This window comes from Panthera pardus, unplaced genomic scaffold (assembly GCF_024362965.1).
Source record: "Panthera pardus isolate Hobbes unplaced genomic scaffold, ASM2436296v1 HiC_scaffold_8, whole genome shotgun sequence".
Lineage (NCBI taxonomy): Eukaryota > Metazoa > Chordata > Mammalia > Carnivora > Felidae > Panthera > Panthera pardus.
Window position 1 is genome coordinate 55,119,446 of NW_026527013.1, and position 25,587 is coordinate 55,145,032.

At 37.7% G+C, this 25,587-nt stretch overlaps 1 protein-coding gene across 2 annotated transcripts in view; it reads right to left on the reverse strand.

Annotated features, from left to right (window-relative positions):
• The window catches only part of NR2C2 (nuclear receptor subfamily 2 group C member 2), a 91,844-nt gene that overhangs the window by 36,050 nt on the left and 30,207 nt on the right, over positions 1 to 25,587 (reverse strand). For both annotated transcript variants that reach the window (XM_019433571.2, XM_019433570.2), the window contains one exon: positions 6,765 to 6,875. In XM_019433571.2, the coding sequence (XP_019289116.1) occupies positions 6,765 to 6,836 (72 nt within the window). In that variant the 5' untranslated portion in view covers positions 6,837 to 6,875. The remainder of the gene's footprint in view (positions 1 to 6,764; positions 6,876 to 25,587) is intronic.

Below are 25,587 nucleotides of genomic sequence, written 5' to 3' on the forward strand. Positions count from 1 at the left end.
ATTTGGTAGAGTTGCAAGATACAATATCAACATATAAAAATCTGTTTTTTTAAAAACTTTTTAATGTTTATTTATAGTTGAGAGAGAGAGAGAGAGAGAGAGAGAGAGAGAGAGAGAGACGAAGAGACAGAGCGTGTGTGTGAGTGGTGGACTGGCAGAGAGAGACACAGAATCTGAAGCAGACTCCAGGCTCCGAGCTGTCAGCACAGAGCCCGACTCGGGGCTCAGACCCACAAACTGTGAGATCATGACCTGAGCTGAAGTGGGACGCTTAACCGACTGAGCCACCCAGGTACCCCTGTCGTGTTTTTTTTTTTAAGTTTATTTTGAGAGAGACAGAGTGCATGTGCATGTGCAAGTGGGGGAGGGGCAGAGAGAGAGTGGGAGAAAGAGAGAATCCCAAGCAGGCTCTGCACTGTCAGCTCAGAGCCCGATGTGGGGCTTGAGCCCACAAACTGTGAGATCATGACCTGAGCTGAACTTGAACGCTTAACCAACTGACTCACCTAGGCGCCCCTGTTGTGTTTCTATACACTAATAACAAGCAATCTAAAAGAGAAATGAAGAAAACAATCATTTACAATTACATCAAAAAGAATAAAATAACCTAGAAATAAATTCAACCAAGAAGGTAAAAGATCTGCACACTGAAAACTGTTAAGACATTAATGAAAGAAACTAAAGAAAACACAAATAAATAGAAAGATACTTGGCACTCATAAATTGGAAGAGTTAATATTGTTAAAATGTCTGCACTACCCAAAGCAATCTATGGATTCAATACAATTCCTTTCAAAATTCCAATGACATTTTTCACAGAAACAGTACAAAGCAATCCTGAAATTTTTACACAATAAGAGAAGACCAATAGCCAAAGCAATCTTGAGAAAAGATTGGAGACATCATGTTCTCTGATTTCAAACTATATTATAAAGCTATAATAATCAAAACAGTATGGTACTGGCATAAAAACAGAAATGCAGATGCATGGACTAGAAGACAGCCCAGAAATAAACCCACACATATATGGTCAATTAATTTATGACAAAGGAGCCAAGAATATACCATGGGGAAAGAAAGGACAGCCTCTTCAATAAATGATATTGTGAAAGCTGGATAGGCACATGCAGAAGAATGAAATGGGACCATAATTTTACAATACACAAAGGTCAACTCAAAATCAACTGAAGGCTTGAATGTAAGACCTATAACCATAAAATTCCTAGAAGAACACATTAAAAAAATAGTAAACTCAACATCAGTTCTGGTGATCATTTTTTGGATTTGACACCAAAAGCAAAAATAAACAAATCAAACCACATGGAACTGAAAAGCTTCTGCACAGCAAAAGAAACCATCAACAAAATGAAAAGACAAACTACTGAATGCGAGAAAATATCCATAAATTATGTATCTGTTAAGGGGTTAATATCCAAAATACATAAAGAACTAGGGGGCGCTTAGGTGGCTCAGTCGATTAGGTATCTGACTCTTGATCTTGGCTCAGGTCATGATCTAGCAGTTCGTGGGTTAAAGCCCTGTGTTGGGTGGGCTCTGTGCTATCAGTGTGGAACCTGCTTGGGATTCTGTCTCTCTCCCTCTCTCCATGCCTCTTCCCCACATTCTCTTTCTCAAAATAAATAAACTTAAAAAAAAAAAAAAAAAAAAAAAGAACTCAAACACCTCAACAGCAAAAGCAAACTTTAAAAAATGGGCAGAGGATCTGAATAGTTACTTATTTTCCCAAAGACGACAGAAAGTTGGCCAATAGGTATTGAAACAATGCTCAACATCACTCATCATCAAGAAAATGAAAATCAAACCACAATGAGATAACCCCTCACACCAGTCAGAATAGCCAGTATAAAAAAAAAAAAAAAAAAAAAAAAGCAGTAACAATTGTTGGCAAGAATGTGGAGTAAAGGAACCCTCATGCACTGTTGGTGAGAATATAAACTAGTGCAGCCACTGTGGAAAACTGTAAGGAGGTTCCTCAAAAAAATAAAAATGGAAGTATCATATAATCCAGCAATTCCACTTCTGGATATTTATCCAAGGAAAACAAAAATACTCACTCAAAAAAAGATATATGCACCCCAGGGGCACCTTGGTGGCTCCGTCGGTTAAGTGAGTGATTTCGGCTCAGGTCATGATCTTGCAGTTTGTGAGTTTGAGCCCCGTGTTGGGCTCTGTGCTGACAGCTCAGAGCCTGGAGCCTGTTTCAGATTCTGTGTCTCCCTCTCTCTCTGCCCCTCCCCTGCCCATGCTCGCTCGCTCTCTCTCTCTCTCTCAAAAAAAGAAGAAACAACGTTAAAAAATGCACCCCAAAGTTCACTGCAGCATTATTTACAATAGCCAACATATGGAAACAACCTAAGCGTCTGCTGATGGATGAATGGGTAAAGAAAATGTGGTAAATATGTGTGCATGTATATATGTATGTATGTGTATTTATTTATATACAAATGAATACCTATTCAGCCATAAAAAAGGATGTAATTTTGCCATTTGTGACAACATAGACCCTGAAAGTAGTATGCTATGTGAAATAACTCAGGCAAAGAAAGACAAATACTGTATGATCTCACTTGTGGAATCTTAAAAAACAAAGCAAAACAAAATACACACACACACACACACACACACACACACACACACGCTCAATGGATACAAAGCACAGACTGGTGGTTGCCCAAAGGGGGCAGGGGTGGGCAACAGAGGTCAAAAGGTACAGATTTCCAGTTACAAAGTAAATCATGAAGATGTAATACACATCATGGTGACTATAGTTTACTGAATTGCACACTAGAAAGTTGCTAAGAAACTAAATCTTAAAAGTTTTCAACACAAAAAAATTTCTAACCATGTATGGTGATCATTTCACAATCTACACAAATACCAAATCATTATGTTGTATACCTGAAGCTAATATGATACTATAGGCCAAAAAAAAATTACACACGGACATATCCTTTGTCCCCACAATCCTACACTGAGAAACTGATCTGACGGAAGTATTCTCACAAGTGCTAAATTGAACAGGTAAAAAGTTATTCATTGCAGCATCCACAGACATCAAGAGAAAGAAAGAACGGTTTCTACATGGAACTACCTCCAAAAGATGTTGTTAAGAAAAAAGAATATAGGACAGTCTGGACAGAATGTCTACATGAATGAAAAATATGCTGTACATTATTTACACATGTGCTTTTGGTAGAGTGTGTCTGTGAAAGAACAACTAGCAATATGTAACAGTGGTTACCTCATGGGAGAGACCTGGGTGACTTGTGGAAGAGGAAGAAGGGAGGTGTATGGTTTACTCTATACTCTGCTTGGTGTGGTGTGATTTTGTTACAGCAATGAGTACCTGAGAGGGGCCAGGAGAACATCACAGTGAGAAAGGAGATGTCTGATGGCTGTGGACAAAGAAAGGACAGAGAACAAGTACTGGCGTTCCAGAAGGGATGTGTAGGAATAAAGAGGTGGTAGAAGAGAGAAGTAGGGAAGCGGGTGCTATAAGGGCCCAAGTAAAGATTTCACACTCTAAAAAATATATATGAACAGGCGCACCTGTTTATAAGGAAATTTGCAGAGGTGCCTGGGTGGCTCAGTCAGTTAAGCATCCGACTTTGGCTCAGGTCATGATCTTGAGGTCCGTGAGTTCTAGCCTCGTGTCGGGCTCTGTGCTGACAGCTCAGAACCTAGAGCCTGCTTCAGATACTCACTCTGTCTCCCTCTCTCTCTGTCCCTCACCTGCTCGTGCTCTGTCTCTCTCTCTCTCTCAAAAATTAAATAAACATTAAAAAAAATCATAAGGAAATTTGCAAACCACTGGCCTGGAAAGACTGCATCATGATGAAAACCTGTGAGATTTACTGAGAAGTCACCTTGCAATTGGATGGGTTCGATTATGCCTCATTCTCAGACAAGTGGGTGCCCTCCTATGGCTCTTACCTCCTTCTCTCCTTCCACAGTCCCCACCCTAGACCTCTGTATCCTCAAAACAATAGCTTTTAACTCTAGCCACAAGGCTACTGCCCCCACTCTGAGGACTGCCACCCTTCCCACTTGGCCCCAAAGCCCCGTTGAAGCCATTAGGATGACAGGATACTGACAGACACAAGTCTATGTTCCAGATCACCCTCTGCTGGCCTGCATAACTAGGTATGTTGGCCACATTATCATTATTAAAAACAGTAACATAAATCCTGGAATGGGAGAAAACAGTTATAAAGGACTTAACTAAGACAACTGAATGGCATTTTAGAATATAAACTATGGATTAGATAATGGTATGTTTCAATAATTAATTCCCTGATTTTGATAGCTGTATTGTGATTATGTAAGAAAATGTCATTGTTCTTAGGAAATACATACATATTCAGGGCAAAGAGGTGTGTTATTTCTATTCTCAAATGATTCAAAAAAATATACATACATTTACTCAGAATGTTATAGCAAACAATTGGTTAAATTGGGGATATAGACAGGATTTCCATGTACTATTTTCTGTGTTTGGAATTATATAAAAATAAACCTTAAGAAAAATTGTAAGTCATTTGCTAACATTGATATTTGCTTCCTATAAGTTTGCAAGCATTATCTCACCTAATCCTTTTAAAATCCCATTAAACAGGTACTATTATTGTTGTCATTTTCTAGCTATAGAGGTTACAGAAACTTTCTTCAGAGTCACACAGCTGAGAGGAGATAAAATTTGATCCTAAATCTGTTCCATTCAGAGCCAAAGATCCTAAATGTGACCTAGGTCTATCACCCTTACTGTATAATTTTTTCCTCTTAACCTTATCACAGAAGCCACCATTTGGGTTCCAAGCATTGTTATTCATGAAAACATCATAGCACTTATTCTCTTCCCAGGTCTCAGGGCATTGGAAATTCATGACTGAAGTCAGGGCTAGAAATGAAAACTATCGAAACCATTATCACCAACATCAAGAACCCCGAAATCATTCTATAACCTTAGTTTTCCTTAAAACACAAAACAAACAAAAAACAACAACAACAAAACCCTAAACCTTGAAATAGTTCAGTTGCACTTGTCCATTTTATTGACAGTTCATGATGAAAAGATTTTCAAGTATATTTACCATACGTAGAACTCATGCCTAAGAGTTATCCTCCCCAGAGAGACTAAAAGCTCAACACTAAGCATCTATTCTATAGGACTTCTGTTCAAGGGACCTTGCTACAATCCAGCCAGGACAGCAGTGTCACCACAGGCTGAGGACCAGGGCATGGGCTTAGCCCCTCTGTATGGAATGGGATGGTAGGATAGCCCTTGGGAAGAGATTCTTCTCATACTAATATGGGCGGAAATGTGCACTCTCTCAGTATATACACTAGCTACTGACAGTCTCTTGGGGAACTTTCTGTGTTCTCATCTGCCCTAAGGTGGTTGTGAGCCCATTATGTACAGGCCCTGATTGAATGCAATTAGCTCCTTTCCCAGTTGGGGCAGTTACATAGGCAGAATCCTAATATCTACTACGTAAAACTATACAAGACCCATTTTCAAGTCATAATGAGCAAAACAAAAGAGAAAAAATAATTTGGCTATGACGTTCCTAATTCTGAGGAACAGTAAAACCTCTAATGTTGGCCCATTACTTCTGAATTTCCAAACACTCAGATATGTGTTCCCTACTGGTGTGAGGTTAAAATGACTTATATGAGCTTCAGTGTTTATGATAAAATATTATACAATACAGACATAATGGGAATATAATCTTTAACTTCTTTCATTTACTTATTAGAACTCTTCTATGTTTACTTTATAATAGATAGTCCATAAAATCACTTTTTAGAATGGGTAAACATTATAGAAATTATGTAGTTATGGTATCATATTGTTCACTTATACCAACCTTGGAATAAACTGTAAATTGAAAGCAATCCTTTTACTCATTCACTCAAATTACTTGTCTGCCCTGATAGTCTTTCAAATTTGTGTTATGTAACTAATGTTTTTTCTGCCATTCATCTTTGTTCATGTTTTTTGGTTTGGCCTTGTGATTCAGCTTGCTGAGGTAACTATGAGTCTTTAATCTGTGTCATCAATATATTATCTCTTCTTCTTGGCTTGTTGATTAAGATTTCAATACACATATCTTCCCTTTGTTCAATGGGCCAGAGGCAGCTTCAGAGCCCTGGGGAAGACTAAACTTCCCATAAGTGAATATCAATTAGTAACAATAACACTAGTAATAATGGTTATTGTAATAGATAATTAGTACATACTGAACATCAGTATGTGCTAATCACTGTTCTAAGCACTTTACAAGCAATATCCCATTGATTGATTCCTCACAATAACCTTATGAGGTAAGTACTACTATCACATACATTTTCTAAATGAAAAAAGCAAGGCACTGAAAAGTTAACTTTCAAGGTCAAAATAGCTAGAAAGTGAGGCACTGAACTTGACTCCAAGTGGGGGCCCATACACTTAACTACTAGGATATACTGCCTCTCAATGTGGATGCACATAAGTAATAAAATGGTACTACATCCCAAGAATTTGAGACAGTTTAGACTTTTGCATTAAAAGTAGTAAGTTAGTTCAATCAATGTAAACTTTTCTTTTTTTCTTTTTTAAGAATAAATGAGGTTGTACTATACTTAAGGCCCAAGAAGCACAACTCCTTAGTGAAATTCAAAGGCAGGTTTGTTCTAGAAAGGATTCAGAAGGCAGGTCTGCCTTTGGGCAGGTGGCTGGAACGAAGTGGGACTGGTGCAAGTACCTGAATGCGCTGAGGTGAGGCTACCGCAGAGTCGGTGGAGATTATCTGGATGCGCGGGGAGGGGCTGGTCATCCCTGGAGATTCCGGCCGAGAGGTCTGTGTCCGTGGTACCTGTGGGCAAGAAATGGGCTGGATCACAAGGGGGCTTACAAAAATGTCCGGTGGTAGCTGAGGACCATGCCTCTTGCTTTCACTGTGGCTTTGAGTAATACACTTGAGTAGTTTTGGTATTTGGACCCAGAATGACAAAGAAACCAATGAGATACTGCCACAGGATGGCCATAAGAAAATACAATCTTAAAAGAGTTATTTCTAATGTTGAAGATGCAAAAACCAACCAACCAACCCCTCCCCAAATAACCCCCCCACAAAAACACAGGAATTTTCAAATCTGCTCATATAACTTTCATAAAATAAAGTACTAAAGTAACTTTTTAGAAATGGTATTTGAATGTTTTCACTGTCCCCAAAACCAGCTGTAAAACACTCCTTTAAGATGACAGTTTCCAGAAGAAAGGCTCTCACAAACACCATAGAGGATGGCAAAAAAACCCCAGCAGTACGCTGAAAACTTCTGGGATCAGTACTTGTGAAAGAGTCCTGGCAATATCCCAGCCCCGCTGGGATGGGGCTGGGAAAAGCCCATCAGTTATACAAAGGTCTGGAATTTCGTCAATACCTACCAAAAGGCAAGGTTCAAGGTTCTGAGTGGTCACCTGGGCACCTGAAGTGGGCAGATACTTTTCCTTGAATAAAAGCACATCATGAACCAATGCTTTACAAACTCTTCCAAAAAACAGAAGAGGGAACACTCCTCAAATTCATTCTATGACCAAAACTAGGCAAAGACATCACAAGAAAAGAAAACTACAGGCCAATATTCCTTATGAGTATAGATGTAACAATCCTGAACAAAACACTAGCAAACTGAATCCAGAGGCATATAAAAAAATCATATACCATGACTAAGTGGGATTTACCCCAAAAATGCATGATCGGTTCACCATATTAATTAAACAATGTAATACACTATATTAACAGAGGACAAAAGCCTCATCATCTCACACAGAAAAACCATCCAACAAAATCCAAATCCAATGCCATTTCATGATAAAAACATTCAACAAACTAGAAACTAGTAAGTTCTCAATCTGATAGAGTATCTATAAAATACTCACAGCTTAACAGAACACTTAATGGTGAAAGACTGACAGCTTTCTTCCTAAGATCAGGAACTAGACAAAGATGTCTGCTTTTGCCACGTGAACTCAACACTGTACAGCAGGTTCTAGCCAGAGCAATTAGGGAAGAAAAAGAAAGAAAAGCCTCCAGACTTGGAAACAAAGAAGGAATACTATTTCTATTTACAGAGAATATGATCATGACATGACATGATCATAGAGAAAGTCCTAAAAAACAAAAAACAAAAAACTATTAGAACTAGTAAATGAGTCCCAAGGTTGGAAGATACAAGATCAATATATAAAAATCAACTGTATTTCTATACAAGAGCAAGGAACAACCAGAAAATGAAATTAAGGAAGTATTCCCACCTCCAGAGCATTAAAAACAGGAATAAATACATCAAAAGAAGTGTAACACTTATACACTGAAAACTGTACACATCATTGAAAGAAATTTAAGAAGGCCTAAATAAATGTAAAGACATCTGTGTTCATGGGTCAGAAGATTAATACTGTTAAGCTCTTAATACTACTCAAACCGATCTACAGATTCAGCATAATTGCTATCAAAACTCTAGCTGCCTTTATTGCATAAATTGACAAGCTGATCCCAAAATTTTTATGAAAATCCAAGGCAATCAGAATAGCTCAAACAATCTTGAATGTTTTGGGGTGCCTGGCTGGCTCAATCAGTAGAGCATGCAACTTTCGGTCTTGGGGTTGTAAATCTGAACCCCACATGGGGTGTAGAGATTACTTAAAGATAAAATCTGTTGAAAAAAAAAACAAACAACAAAACAATCATTAATTGTTCTGAGTTGGAGGACTCACACTTCTTGATATCAAAACTTATCACAAAGCTACAATAACCAAAACAGTATGGCACTGGTATAAGAACAGATATTTAGACCAATAAAAATGAATAAAAAGCTCATAAATAAACCCTCACATATATGGTCAAATGATTTTCCACAAAAGTGCCATGACAGCTCAATGGGGAAAAGAGAGTCTTTTCAACAAAAGGTGATGAAGCAACTGGACACAACATACCATATGAATGAAACTGGACCCCTCCCTCATACCATCCAAGCAAATATTAACTCGAGAGAGGAAGGACTCTGGAAAAAGATGGCAGAGTGGGAAGCACCAGGAATTTGTCTCCCCACCAAACCTTAACTGCACAGGTAGAATCTGACTCATGTAACTATTTTGGAACTCTGGAGTCTATTGGATATTGAAGGCTTGCAACTTCCAGGGGAAGGCCTGGACAATAAGCTGTAGTTAGTTTCTCAATTTTGGCTTCTCTTAGCAGCTGGTAGCAGCTGCCCATCTTCCATGTCTACTCTGAAGCCATGGGCACATGTTCCAGAAACAGCTTGCATACAGCTTGTGGGAGCCCAGGTGGACAAAAGGATCCTTGTCCTCCACAAATACGGGGGATGTGTGCTCCAGTCGCTGACTGCTACTTCTAACCACAGAAGTGCAGAAGAAGAAGGGACAGCCATTGTTGCTGTACTTCCCCCTATTGTTGCAAGCCCCTCTGTTTCTAGCTTGAGTGACTTCCAGGGGCCTTAAAGTCCTGGATTATTTCTCCCCACTCCTCTATTTTTCTGTTTTTCCTCTTTTGGGATCCAAACATTAAAGACAAGGACATTCAAGAGCAAATGCATATACAGGAAAAAAAATAGACAGTGATTGTACATGCCTAGGGGAAGGCACAGGTCTGAGAAAAGACCTCAGAAGTCCTTAAGTTTATACGTCAAGATGATCCTTAGCACAGAGACAGCCTAAACATTAAAAAACAAAAATAAAAACAGTAACAAAAACCAGCAAATTCTAGGAAGGGGGGAGAATCAGATTCCCAGAGTTACCACATTAATAGATTCAAATATCAAGTTTTCAACAACAAAAAAAAATCACAAGGCATAAAAAGAAACTGGAAAGTATGGGCTATCTAAAAGAAAAAAATAAATCAACAGAAATGATTGCTGAAAAATCTCTGATGTCAGGTCTACTAGACAAAGACTTTAAAAACAACTATCTGAAAGTTACTCAAAAAACTAAAGGAAGATGGGCAGTAGCCAGAACCCAAAAGGGATTAAAAAAACAAAAACAAAAACAAAAATCCTAAAGAGAAACCAAAAATAAACTCTGGAGCTGAAAAGTAAAATAACTGAAGTGAAAAATTCACTAGTGGGATTCAAAATCAGATTTGATCAAGCAGAATAATTAAAAACCTTGAAGACAGAACAATGGAAATTAGAGTCTGAAAAGCAAAACAAAACAACAAAAACATTGAAGAAAGCTGACCAGTGTTACGGAGCCTACAGGCCATCAAGTAGACCAACATATGCACTGTGGGAGTCCATGAGGAGGAGAGAGAGAGAAAGGGGCAGAGAGAATATTTGAAGAAATAATGCCAGAAAACTCCCCAAATCTGAAGAAAGACATGAATATAAATACCTAAGTAGTTCAATGAATTCTATATAAGAGAACCTCAAAGACACATTATAATCAAACTTTCAAAAGACAAAGACAAAGAATGCTGAAAGCAGCGAGAGAGAAGTAACTCACATACAAGGGAACAATTATGTTACTTGCGGATTTCTCACTGAAAACTGTGGAGGTTGGGGCGCCTAGGTGGCTCAATCGGTTGAGCGTCTGACTTTGGCTCAGGTCATGATCTCACGGTTTGTGAGTTCAAGCCCCGCATTGGGCTCTGTGCTGACAGCTCTGAGCCTGGAGCCTGCTTTGGATTCTGTGTCTCCCTCTCTCTCTGCCCCTCCCCCACTCATACTCGCTCTCGCTCTCTCTCTCTCTCTCAGAAATAAACATTAAAAAAAAAAACTGTAGAGGTCAGAAGATAGTGGGCTGATATATTCCAAGTGTTCAAAGAAAAAAAACTATCAACCAAGAATCTTATACCTGGAAAAACTGTCCTTCAAAAGTGAGGGAGAAATTAAGACATTTCCAGATAAACAAAAGCTGAGAGAGTTCATGATCAGTAGACCCACCCTGCAAGAAATGCTCAAGGGAGTCCTGCACAGTGAAATGAAAGGTCATTAGACACTAACCTGAAGCTACCTGGAGAAATAAAGATCTCAAGAAAGGTAAATACATGGGTAATTATAAAAGCTAGTATTATTGTAACAATGGCTTATAATGTATTTTTTGTTTCCTACATGATTTAAAAGACTAACATGTTTAAAGAAAAAAAAAAAACTATTAGTGTAAAAGCTTGTATTATTGTTAAGTTTGGTTAGGAACTCCAAATCTTGCTTTCTACATAATGCATTTAAAATAATTATTAGTTTATGTTTTGGAACACATAATATACAAAGATGTAATTTTGTGACATGAACCAAAAGGGATAGAACAGAGCTCAAAGGAGGAAAGTTTTTGTATATCACTGAAGTTAAGCTGGTATAAATTCAAACTAGAGTGAATGGATGTTAAATATAATTACCATGGTAACCACAAAGAAAATAGCTATAAAATATACAAAAGGAAATGAAAAAGGATTTTAAACATCTTACTACACACAAAAAAAATCAACTGAATACAAAAGATAGGAATGTAAGAAATGGGGAACAAAAAAAGCTTTATAAGGCATACAAAAAAAACCAGTAACAAAATGACATATAAGTCCCTCCTTATCGTAATTCTCTAAATGCAAATACATTAACCTTTCCATTCGAAAGAGAGATTGGCAGAATGTATAGAAACTCATGTTCCAACTACATGCTATCTACAAGAAACTCATTTTAGAACCAAGACAGAAATAGAACCAAATGACACAAATACCTAGAAAATGAAAGGAAGGAGAAAGATATTCCATACAAATAGTAACCAAAAGAACCACAGGTGGCTGTACTAATATCAAACAAAATAAACTAAATTTTAAAAGGTTACAAGGACAAAGAAGGACACTATACATTAACAAAAGGTTTCAATGTAGCAAGAAGATGTAACAATTACATTTACACATCTAATAACAGACCACAAAAATATGTGAAGAAAAAACTGACAGAATTTAAGGGAGAAATAGTTCTGCAATAATGGCTGGAGACTTTGAGGTACCTTGGGCTTGGTCAGTCAAGTATCTGACTTCAGCTCAGGTCATGGCCAGTTAAGCATCTGACTTCGGCTCAGGTCACGATCTCGTGGTTTGTGAGTTTGAGTCCAGCGTTAGGCTTCATGTTGACAGTGCAGAGTCGGCTTAGGATTCTCTCTCTCTCTCCTCCTCTCCTTGCCCCCACCCCACTTGTACTCTTTCTCTCTTAAAATAATAAATAAACTTTATAAAAAAAAAAATAGTTGGAGACTTCAATACCCCAATCTGAATAATGGATAGAACAGACAGACATAGTATATGCAAAGAAATAGAGAACTTAATACAACAAACCAACCACACACTATACAGAACACTTTACCCAGAAACAACAAATACTCAGAAAAATTTCTCAGGTACACACGGGACATTCTCTAGGACAGACCAGGTGAGGTCACAAGTTAAGCTTCAACAAATTTTAAAAGACAGGTAACATACAAGGTATCTTCTCTGACCATAAGGGAATAAAGTTAGAAATCATCAACGAGTGAACCAAGAAATGTCCCAAACATGTGGAAATTAAACAATACATTCTTGGTGTTGGATCAAAGAGGAAATTATAAGGGAAATTAGAAAAAGCTTACAGATGGATGAAAACAAACAAAACATTTATAGGACAAATGTGAAAGCAGTGTTAAGGGGTAAATTTATGAACTATAAATGTTTTGATTAAAAAACCAGAAAGATTTCAAGTGAACAATGTAACTTTATAACTTATAGAACTAGAAAAAGAATAAACTGAACCAAAGCTAGCCGGAGACAGGAAATAATAAAGATTATCACAGAGATAAAAGAAATACAGAAAAATAGAGAAAAATCAATTAAAACAAAAGTTGGTTCTTTGAAAAGATCAACAAAATTGACTAATCTGTAGCTAGATGGACTAAAGGAAAAAAAAAAGAGAAAAGACTGCGATTACTAAAATCAGAAATGAAAGTGAAGACATTACTATCAATTCTACAGAACCATAAGGATTATAAGAGAATATTAAGAACAGCTCTATGCCAACAAAATTGTTGGCATCAGATGGACAAAGGCCTAGAAACACAAAACCTACCATGACTAAATCATGAAGAAATATAAAATATGAATAGATCTATAACTATGAAGGAGACTGAACCAATTATCAAAAATTTCCCCACATAGAAAATCCCTGGACCTGATGGCTCACTGGTGATTTCTACCAAACCTTTAAAGAAAAACTAGTATTAAGCCTTCTCAAACTTTCCCCAAACACTGAACAGGAACACTTCCTAACTCCTTCTATTAGGCTAGCATTATCCTGATACCAAAGCCAGACAAAGACCCTACAAGAAAACTACAGACCAGTATCTCTTATGAACTGATACAAAAATCCTCAACAAAATACTAGCAAACAGAACTCAGCAGCATACTAAAATAATTAAACACCTTGACATGAAATGGGATTTATTCCTGTAACACAAGGTTCAAAATACAAAATCAATGTGACATACCATGTTAGCAGAATTAAAGCAGGGGTGGGGGAGAATCACACAATCACCTCAATAGCTGGAGAAAAAGCATTTCATGATAAAAACACTCAACAAACTAGGAACACAAGAAAACTATCTCCACATAATAAAACTATATGAAAAACTCACAGTGAATATCATACTCAATGGTGAAAGATATGAAAGTTTTTCCTTAAGATAAGGAACAAAGCAAGGATGCCTGCTTTTACCACTTCTACTCAATCTAGTACTAGAAGTTCTAGCCAGAGCAATTAGGCAAGAAAAGGAAAGAAAAGGCATCCAAATCGTAAATAAGGAGTAAAATAATCTGTTTGCAAATGATATGATCAAGGATTACCCATCAAGAAAAAGTCTGTTAGAAAAAGTCTGTTAGAGTTTTGGTTGAATCTATTGTTACCCTGTGAGTTAATTCTACCAATTTCAGATATATGGAATTCTTAACTGATTGAATAATATGCTAATTTTCTGGTTTAGATACTCACTTTACCTGTAAAACATTGTAAAGCAATCAACATAATATGAGTACCACAGGCTATGGAATCAGACAGAGCTGGGCTCTGAAACATGTACTATCACCCTAAGCAAGCCACCTAAACCCTCTAAACTTCAGTTTCCTGAAATTTAACATGGATATATTGTTACTACTTTATGAGATTGATGAGAGGGACAATGAATGTTAAGTATTAATTCCATTCAACACTTAGTAGCTATTAATACTATCACAAACTTCCTGAAAATTTCTCTAAAATCTGAGTTATAGTGTGTAAACATTAATGTCACATGTGATAAACTGTACTAGTGAGGCTCTCCTTGACCAGAAAATTATTTTTGTTCTTATTAAAAAGTATTAAATCCTACCTCATATCATCTACAGAAAAAAAAATTTTTTTAATGTTTATTCATTTTTGAGAGACAGAGAGAGAGACAGCATGAGTGGGGGAGGGGCAGAGAAAGAGGGAGACACAGAATCCGAAGCAGGCCCCAGGCTCTGAGCTGTCAGCACAGAGCCTGATGTGGGGCTCGAACCCACAGACCACGAGATCATGACCTGAGCTGAGGTTAGACACTTAACTGACTGAGCCACCCAGGTACCCCTACAAAAAAAAAATTTTTTTATAAATTTTTTTAAAATGTTTATTTATTTTTGAGAGAGAGAGAGAGAGAGAGAGAGAGAGAGAGACAGACAGAGACAGAGCATGAGTGGGGGAGGGGCAGAGAAAGAGAGGGGGGAGACAGAATCTGTAACAGAACCCCAGGCTCTGAGCTGTCGGCACAGAGCCCGATGCGGGGCTTGAACCCACAGACAGCGAGATCATGACCTGAGCCAAAGTCGGATGCTCAACCAACTGAGCCACCCAGGCACCCCCTCCCCAAATTTAATGGGCAAAAGAGTTGAACAGACATTTCTCCAAAGAAAATATTCAAATGGCCAATAAGCCGAAGAAAATTGCTCAACATCATTAATCATTAGGGAAATGTAAATCAAAACCACATTAAGATATCATTTCCCATGCATTAGGATGGTTATAATAAAAAAGAGGGATGCCTGGGTGGCTCAGTTGGTTAAACATTCAACTCTTGGTTTTGGCTCAGGTCATTCACGATTTGTGGGTTCGAATCCCGCATCAGGTTCTGCGCTGGTAGTGCAGAGCCTGCTTGGGATTCTCTCTCTCCCTCTCTCTCTGCCCCTCCCCTGCTTGCATCCTCTCTCTCTCAAAATAAATAAACTAAAAAAAAAAAAAAAAAAAAAAGAGTAACAGCATTCAAAAAGTATTTCATCGGGTCTCAAAGAAGGTTTCTATGTTAGTAAGCCAAAGAAGCTCTTGTCTGTGCTTCACTTGAACCTGCTATGTGTTAACCCTGTGCCACACTAGAGCTTGCTGCATGCTGTTGTACAATCAAAAGCAGTTCTCCCCTCTAGCATCTGTTGGGCAAGATGGACAGCTATAGTGGAAGAAGCACAGGTTGGGTAAGGCCTCTACAAATTTGTCTGAGATGCGGTACAGATCATGTTGGCAATGTTGCCTGGTAGTTCAGTAATAAATTCAGATTGGATGAACAACCCAAAATATCCCTCATATTTATTAGAGGGATGATTAACTCTGAAAGTGACAGGTTAATGGGAAAATACTTGGGGTCCCCCACTCTCGTGGCCTTTAGAGAGAAGGTGTGTTCTAGTGGCAGCAGGGGCAGTTTAGATATGATCTGGCTTGAAGGCAAAGTCCTGCCATGATGGGACTGCTCAGAAATTCTTGCAGCTGTGTGAATTTAGAGCCTGATGTTATAAACACACATCAACGTGGGGAATATACTTTTTTTTTTCCAGAAGCATATTATTGAGTATCATTTAGCACAGTTGTAGGAAGTCAATTTGGTAACAGGACATAAAAATATTAGATGTATTTCTGATGAGTGGAAGCATCTCCTTTCCATCCTTTCCTGCTTATCTTTTCAGTGCCCGATATCAGTCTTGGCCCTCTGCCTTAGCCTACTTTCAACTCCCTCAGTCTGCTCAAGTTGCAAAGGACAGGATCATTAATTCATACTGAATGAAAAATATAAATGCCTGGCAATACCCAGGTGTGTGCACCCTGGCCAGAGCACCTGCATTTTGACAGGAAAAATTGCCAGTCCAAAGGACTCAATTAAACCACAAGCAAGGTGTGAAAGTATGTTTGGACATAGGTGTTCCAGGGCATGGTCTCTTGACTCACATTTAAAAGGGTAAAAATCAGCTCTTCTATTTTGCATCCTTTGTAAAGTGAATTGTGCTTCCCCAACATACAAATATTTACAGTCTAATGAGTTTAATAAAAGCCCTGCTCCTCAGGCCAGCCTTTTCTGATGCCTCAGGTTGGTATACATGTTCTGTTCTAGGTGCCGAGAGTTCCTGCATCTCAGCACTCTCCACAAGGCACCTACTGTAACTGCTTAAGTCTACCTCAGAGGGCAGTAGGAAACACTTCCTACTTTTCCTTTTTTCCCAAGGCTAGGTTCATTTTAGGGCCACAATGCTTGCTTAATGAATGAACACTTCCTAACTTTAGGAATGAGTAAGAAATCTGTTTTATAGTCCTTGGTCCTAAACTGTGCCAAGACCTTTTTTTCTCTTACTCCACTCTTATGCCTGTCTGCTAATTAGACATCCTGCAGGTACTGCACAACACCTGCCCTGGCAGTTTATTACATAAACCAAGGCGTACAGGCTTTCACTGACACACCTGGGTTTATGAGGCTGATGGGAAAGTTCATACATTTTCACCCTGGAGTGAGAACCTTCTCTATTCCATTATAAGAAAGCATTGCTGTAGCAGCACTTTTTAAAGGAATAAATTCTTAGGAAAATTTTCTACGGTGATTACATGCTAAAAGATAGACATTTAGGTTGAAAAGAATGCCCACAGCATTGAGCTAAGGAGCAAATATTAAGAGTTTCTAAATCTATAATTTATTCTGAGTTTTGGCTGCAACATTCCCATGGGTTATTAATAGGGCAACCAAGTTCACACCCTGTGAAAAAAACAGATCATGCAGACCCAGTATGTTACGAATCTCAACCACAAACTTCTGACTTCTCAACATTCCCAGTGAAATTATGAACAAAGTAAATGCCTAAGTAGGGTAAAGGCACTTTACCTCCAGCCTGAATTGAAATGTACCACACCCTCCTTTTATTTCAAAGGACCATTAAATAGTAAGTGTAGTGAAGGGTCAATGGGCAAAGAGTTAAGTCCTCTTTGTGCTGCAACTTGCACCAGAGTGCACAGGAGTGTTGATCTTCAAAGTGCTCATTGCTCACCTCATACAAAGGATTAGGACCTTACAATGCCAGTGTGCTGTGTTCCTAAAAAATAAATTATCTTGATGACTGGTAAGTCCCAGGCTCTTCTTTAAACTAAAGTCAATTAAGGATTCAAAACTGAACATTACAAATCAGCCTCACTGATTCATATCAGAGTTGATTAACCAGTTTTTAAATTTTCCAGTTGATAATGTTTAAAAAGATAGAACTATAACCCTAAATTTCTTGGCACAAAAACAAAGACCACACAGTCAACAACCACTACCCACCCACATTATATAAAAACAATGAGGTGTTAAGAGCAACTCTCTGTTCATAAGCAGGTCAATCTGTTGAAAACAAACAAGGAAGCAGCTTTTGCCCTATTTAACTTAACCAGCATAATCAAATACAAGTTCCTACGAAGACATAACTTGCTGGGTGCTAATAAGCACAGCAACAGACACTAAATGGAATTCCTTCATATACATACCAGGCATTTAAATCCACTGTTCTTTTGCCAACTGCTCTAAAAACAAGTACCTATGAAACATACTGCTTTTCAAGGAGGCTTCCCCCAGAAACACAGAGAATGAGAACAGGCTTCAAAATTGCAGTCTTGTTGTTCTTAGGACCCTTAAAACTTACCATGCCAATGGCTCCCTCCAGCTTTATTTACATTTTTCCTCAGCAACCTCCCAGGCCAGAGAGCCCCACCAAAAGGGTTGGTTGGGGAAGCGCAGGCATTTGCTTTCAAACCACCAGTGCAGATTCCATTCACCAAAACCAGACAGAGCTGTTTAAAGATGCCCTCTCTACGACCCTGCTTGCTGAAGGTCAAGTACACTATCACTCCCTGTAACCAAGGAAGCAAAATTGACATGTTCCTGCCGTTTCACCAGCTGCTAAAGCAGTTTGTCTAATAATATGATTAATTGCTTCTAGGGAAGATGTACTTTGCTTTACAAAGTTCTCCCTTCACCTAGGTTGCTGCCTTTGCTAAATGTGCACCCCCCCCCCCCCCCGCCCCACCAGCTTCCCCTTAAAGACCACCTTTCCTGAACTGAGAGCTCCTGAGAGCATGTTACCATGGAATCTAACCAACTCAAAACAGTCCTAAAACTATAAAGAGTGGAGGTAAGATTTGGAGAACTCAGAAATACCACATTCTGCATATAGCATTTTCAACTTCACAGTACATCAAGCCAACATTTTTAAAGACATGGGGTCTTTGCAAACTACTATACCATTCAAAGGGAAGGCAACATAACAATCACAATAATAGCACTGGGCACATTTAACAAATATTTTACTACACCCACCCAATATGTGCCAGGCTTATGAGTACAGGTCAGAGTTCTAGCCCCTGTAGCCTCTCATACTCGCAGGAAGGTGAGCACATGTAGTCTGTGCAAATGAGGATGCTATATGTAGTAACTGGCCACGGAATGGCTCAAGTCTCAGTGTCAGCCCTCCCCCGCAGGCCATAGAGGAAAGAGCTTCTGAGGTCACTGTTAGAGGTGGGGCTGTAACTAATACTCAGATCCTCTGGCTGCTAGACAAGAGCACCTGTCTCTAAGCCAAGCTGTAGCCTTCTGTTTGACATGTAACTTAACTACCTGTTTCAATACCTGGGCAAAGAACTAATATAAAGTGAATGCTGGCCAATCACCAAAAACAGACAAAACAAATGAAAGCTGGGGGGGGGGGGGGAGAGTAGGAAGAAAGAGGTTTTAGGGATATTTACTTTTATATAGGATAAGAGGAGGGAACTGATAGAGTAAGGAAATTTTTAATAGTAAGTTCACTGTGTTATAAACAATGAATTTCTACTCCACAGAAGTTTGTATACGTACTAACTTAAAACAATCCAAGTTAAAGGAATATACAGAGCATTCCTACTAAAATTTCCCTGACGAAATCCAATGCACAATGCTAAACCTATCACCCTGAATAAGATGTTATCTCCTATGCAAATGTTCATTTGTTTGTTTATAGACAAGATGGTTTCATTTCTAATCCTCCATTTTCTGTGACCAATAAAAGGCTACAGTCTCCAAAATCTTTTTAAAAGTATGAGGCACTAAAGGTATACATATACCTCTCAAATGCAGTGAGATTTCAAGAAAGGAGATGTTTTCTAGGATAGAACGTTACTATTCTCCCCAAGACATACTTATCATAGGAAATTATTTTGGCACAATCCTTCTACGTAAGGTATGTCATATCTACAAGGGCATCATGCTTCATCATTTTCTCCTTTTTGACAATTCCACTTATCAACTCTTTTTCCCTCTCCATACTACCAGTAAGTTGTCTTACTTATAACACTAGTTTTATTCTAAGTCCACTGTGTATATTTCATTTACAAAACAGCTTCACTTTACTACCCTTAACTCATAGCTTACATCTGTGCAACTATCTGAATTTTCCATTACATCTTCTATGATAGCTATGCCCAAGTATTTACATGAAATACATACTACTTTTTAATAACTTGCTTCTTTTTATTTCTCTTGAATTTAGTTATTGTACTATACTGATTTTTGGAAATTATTTCTGTATTAATGGATATATTTACTATGAGTATCACTTTGGTATAGTAAAAGAGTCATTAAGAAACACTGCAATAAAAAGGGGGTGCTGGGTCTGAAGGAACAGACAACTCCTTGAAGGAAGGGTCACATGGTATGTACTCAATGAATGCTTGCTGAATTAACAACAGAGTTTATCAGTGGCCCAGCTACTTCTTGTATATAAAGCTATATGATTGTTAACTGTCAAAAAAAAAAAAAAACACAAAAAAAACAAAACCCCACAAAAACTTGGAAGGTAACATTCTGCCCAGATAGCTTTTGAATCAGTGATTCTACTTCTGGTCTAGAGAAATACATCCAACATGTGAGCCCAACAAGGCATCATATACAAAGATGTTCGTTGTAGCACTATTTATGTTTGGGAAAATCTGGAAACAACTCAAAAATGTGCTTCTATAGTGGAGTGGCTACATAAATAGAGCTCTAATTTATGTAATACTACATGATAGTAAAAAAAATTATATAGATTTGAGTAACTGGAACTCTTGTACACTACTGGTAGGAATATAAAATGCTACTATTTTGAAAATCAATCATTATATTTGAGACAAAGTAAAAAAGGCAACTTATAGAACATCTTATCTAGTGTGGTTCCATTTATGCTAAATTTAAAAATCTATAAACACTTAACCCTTGAAAAACATGGGTTTGAAGTGCATGAGTACCCTTACATGAAGATTTTTTACAATAAATGCAGTGTGATACTGTGTATGTATTTTCCCTTCCTTATGACTTTCTTAATAGCATTCTTTCTCTAGTTTACTTTGTTGTAAGACTATAATACATACAACATACAAAACATGCGTTAATCATTTTATGTTATTGATAAGGCTTCCAGTCAATAGGAGGCTATCAGAAGTTAAGTTTTGGGGGAGTCAAAAATTATACATGGATATTCAACTATGCGGGGTTTGGCATACCATCCGAGCCCCCATGTTCTTTAAGGATCAAATGTACTTCTATAGTGACATATACATGAATATAAATACTTAGGAAAAAACCCTGGAAGGTTACACACCAAAGTAAAACAAATTTCAAGAACTGTTATTATACAGACCAGATTTTCTGATTATATTAAGTTTAAAAAGTTACAAAAAAGATAATTATCAATGTAAAACTTAGAACTATAAAACTGCTAGAGAAAACAAGGGGGAAAATCTTTGTGATCTTGTGTTAGGTAAAGATTTTTAGTAGGACATCCAAAGTATGATTCATAAAAAAAAAAACTGATAAATTAGACTTCATCAAAGTAAAAAATTTGTGTTCTTCAAAAGACACGGTTAAGAGAATGAAAGATAAACCACAGACTAGGAGAAAGTATTTGGAAACCTGTTAAGGACATGTAATCCAGAATACACAAAGAACTCTCAAAATTGAGTAAGAAAGCAAACAATTTAAAAAAATGGGCATAAGATTTCAACAGATGAAAGATGATATATGCATGGCAAATAAACACATGAAGGATACTCAACATTAGTCATTAGAGAAATGGAAACTAAAACTACCATGAGGAACCAGTACACATCTACGAGAATGCCTGACATTAAACAGACTGACCACACCAAGTATTGGCAGGGTTGTAGAGCAAGTAGCACTTTTGTATACTGCTGAAGGAATACAAAATGGTACAACTACTTTGGAAATCAAGTGGGCAGTTTTTACACAAGAGAAATGAAAGCCTATGTTCTCATGAACACTTGTACAGAAATGTTCATAACAGGGGCACCTGGGTAGCTCGGTCGGTTAAGCGTCTGACTTCAGCTCAGGTCATGATCTCGTTGTTTGTGAGTTCAAGCCCCACATCAGGTTCTGTGCTGGCTGTGTGGAGCCTGGAACCTACTTCAGATTCTGTCTCCCTCTCTCTCTGCCCCTCCCCTGCTTGAGCTCTGTCTCTCTCGCTTTCAAAAATAAACATTTAAAAAAATGTTCGTAACATGTTTAGTTGTAATAGGCAAAAAAAAAAAAAAAAAAGGGAAACAGCTTAAATGTCTATCCATTTAGGATAAAAGTATTTATCCATTCAGGCTAAAGAAAATTTGCAATACAATGGATACACTTTTATAAAAAATGAACGAAGTACTGATACATATAAAACATGGATGAGTCTGAAAATAATGATGCTGAATGAAAGAAGCCAGATAAGAAAGGGTATATACTGTATGATTTCTTTCATAGAAAATTCTACAAACTGCAAATCAATCTAAATGATAGGAAGATAACCATTGGCTGCGTGGAAGTGATATGGCTAGAGCTCTACCTAGAAGATAATAGATAGCTGAATCGTTGTATTAGAAAAGAAGAAAGGCTAAGAAATCAATAAGCTAAGATCCATCCTAAGAACTTACAAAAAGAATACCAAAATAAGGGCCAAAAAGCAGAAGAAAATAATAAAAACAGAAACTAATCAGAGATAAAATAGCTCTCTGGTGAAACCAATCAAAGGGAAAATAAGAGATACACAAATAATACTAGGAATAAAAGAGGGCTGTAACTAGAGTTGCCTCAAATGTTAAAATATAAAACAAATATATTCTGAACAGAATGCCAATAAACTTGAAAATTTGACAAAACAAATTCTTAGAAAAAGGTGTAACTTATTAAAACTGAGTGAAGTACAAATAAAAAATTTGAATAGTCCTTTAGCCATTAAAGAACCTGAAACAATAGTTAAAAATCTTTCCATGCCCTAGTAGTTTTACTGGTGCATTCTGTAAGCATTCAAGAACCAAAAAATTTCCAATTTTACATAAATTATTACAAAAAGTAGAAAAGGAAGGGACTTATTCCCAATTCTCTTTATGAGGCTATGCTAACCTTGATACTGAAACATAAAAAAAAATTTTTAACATTTATTTATTGTTCAGAGATTGTGAGCAGGGGAGGGGCAGAGAGAGGGAGACACAGAATCCAAAGCAGGCTCCAGGCTCTGAACTATCAGCACAGCACCTGATGTGGGGCTCGAACCCGCGAACCGCAAGATCATGACCTGAGCCAAAGTCGGACACTTAACCAAATGAGCCACCCAGGTGCCCCCCAAAACATAAGAAAAATTAAAAGTCAATCCTACTCATGAACATGATAGACAATTCCTAAACAGTGTTAGCAAACTGAATCCAAAATGTGTGTGTGTGTGTGTGTGTGTGTGTGTGTGTGTGTGTGTGTGTAAATCATGTTTGAGATTAACCCCAGAATCAAGATGGGCTTAAAATTACAAATCAATCTAATTCACTACAGTAGCCAGTCAAGAGAGAAATCATATGATAATTAAGGTGCCAGAGGGGGAAAAAAAAAGGTGATAAAATCCAACATTTGCTGAGTATATAACAACTTTTCCTCCAACTGGGAACAGAAGAGAATGTCCTGGACTGATAAAGAGAAAATGTTCATACAAACATCATATCTAATTAATTGTTGAAAGCATTCCTTTCAAGATGAGGAACAAGGCAATGCCACCTGTTCCTTCTATTCAACATTGTACTGGAGATCTAGCTAAGATTGTAAGGCAAGACAAAAACATAAGGATTAGAAAGAAAAAAAAAATCCAAATGAACATATAGCGAAATTATTAGAATAAGAGAAAGGCTGCTCAATTAAAAAAATTATAAACTTGCATTTCTATATACCAGCAAAGTTGGAAAATAAAAAGTTTAATATACTTGTAAACAGCATCACAGAACATAAAGTATGTATTAGGAAGCAAATAAAAAAATGTTATATCTTTATGAAAAAAATAAAGAAAACAAGTAAATGGAAAGATCTGCCATATTTATAGAAGAGAGTGATATGAAGTAAAGTTATAAGATCATATAGGGTAACAGCTTGATTTGATGCCACATATAAGCCCAAATTGTTGGAGAACACAGAAGCAGAAAAAGCTAGTCCTTGGAGAGAGGATATAAATTTGACTCTCAGAACAAAGCAAAGAGGAGTGATCATGTGTCCCCAGAAGGAGTTTGAAAGAGATGTTACTGGACAGCTTCCTGGTTCCATACAGCCTGATCGTACATCCTGAGATTCAGTTCTGTGAATATCCTTCCAACAAATCTTTTTTCACTTAAGCAAGTTTGAGTGTCACTTGTACAAAGCATGCTCCCCCTCTTCCCTGCCTGGAATATACCCCACACCCAGATACTCACCAGGATCACTCTTACTTCATTCAGCTCTCCATTTAAATGTCACCTTCTAACCTTCTAAGAGTCTTCCCTGAATGTGCTTAGATATTGTCACTTTCTATCTCTTCCCTTTTCTTTATAGCACTTATCACTCTCTTGACATTTTACTTGTTTAGATGTTTGTTTCCTTCCCAACAGAATAGAAACTTCACGTGAGCAGAATGTTCATCTTGAAAATCAGAACAATGCCTAGTACACAGCACACTGTAAGCACCCCTTAACTACTTGTTGAATGGATAAATGAACGAGTATTTTTGGAGCGCCTATGAAGAATTTCAATTCCAAGTACTTTTCTTGACTTCCAATTAAATACAGCAAATACATTCCACATGCATTTATCATCTCTATTCCTTTACCAAATCTAAGTATGAATAAAGGATAAAAAAATGTACAGACCCACAAGGACAAAAAGGATAGTCAAGAAGAGGGCAGTGGATCACAAATACTAACAAACTTCAGGAAGACAGAAAACAGAAGAAGGAATGGAAACCAACTCAGTGAGTGGAGAACTTGGTGTGGTGCTGCCATTTCTTCTGTCTTTCTGTGCCTTTCACAGAACTTCCAACAGCGCTATGTAGAGACAGAGCATTCAGAGGTTCATGACCTCTGTGGTCCATAGGAACCACTATGAGGGGGACTCAGGAAAAGAACTTGCTATTTTCGGTGGAAAACCAGTGGCAGTTGCTAACTATGATGATTTTGTACTTTGGATCTGGATTTGCTACACCTTTTTATTATTTTTTTTTAACGTTTATTTATTCTTGAGAGAGAGAGAGAGAGACAGAGAGAGACAGAGCATGAGCCAGGGAGGGGCAGAGTGAGAGAGGGACACAGAATCGGAAGCAGACTCCAAGTTCTGAGCTGTCAGCATAGAGCCTGACACAGGGCTCGAACTTATGAGATGTGAGATCATGACCTGAGCCTAAGTCAGATGCTTAACTGACTGAGCCACCCAGGTGCCCCACTGCTGCACCTTTAAAAAAATTTTTTTTTAAGTTTATTTATTTTGAAAGAGACAGAGACAGTGTGAACAGGAGAAGGGCAGAAACAGAGGGGGAGAGAGAGAGAATCCCAAGCAGACTCTGCACCATCAGCACAGAACCTGACATGGGGCTCGAATTCAGGAAAACATGAGATCATGACCTGAGCTGAAACCGAGAATCAAACGTTTAACTGACTGAACCACCCAGGTGACCCTGCACCTTTTTTTTTTTTTTTAATAGTAAGATACCAACTGCTTAAGAAATAGATATGCTTTAATTAATCCATTACATAGATGTGAAAAGCAGCATTTTAATTAAGAGGTGCAATCTCTTTGAAAAACAGATCGAACTCCTGAATTCAAATTACTCGTTCTATTTGTAAATAAACCTAGGATATGGATCCTTAATGCCTCTTTTCTGAAACATGGGATGTAATAATTGTGCTTACTTTTTTATTTGGGAAATATTCCAGTATTAGTTTGTTTGGTTGAAATAGGTGTGT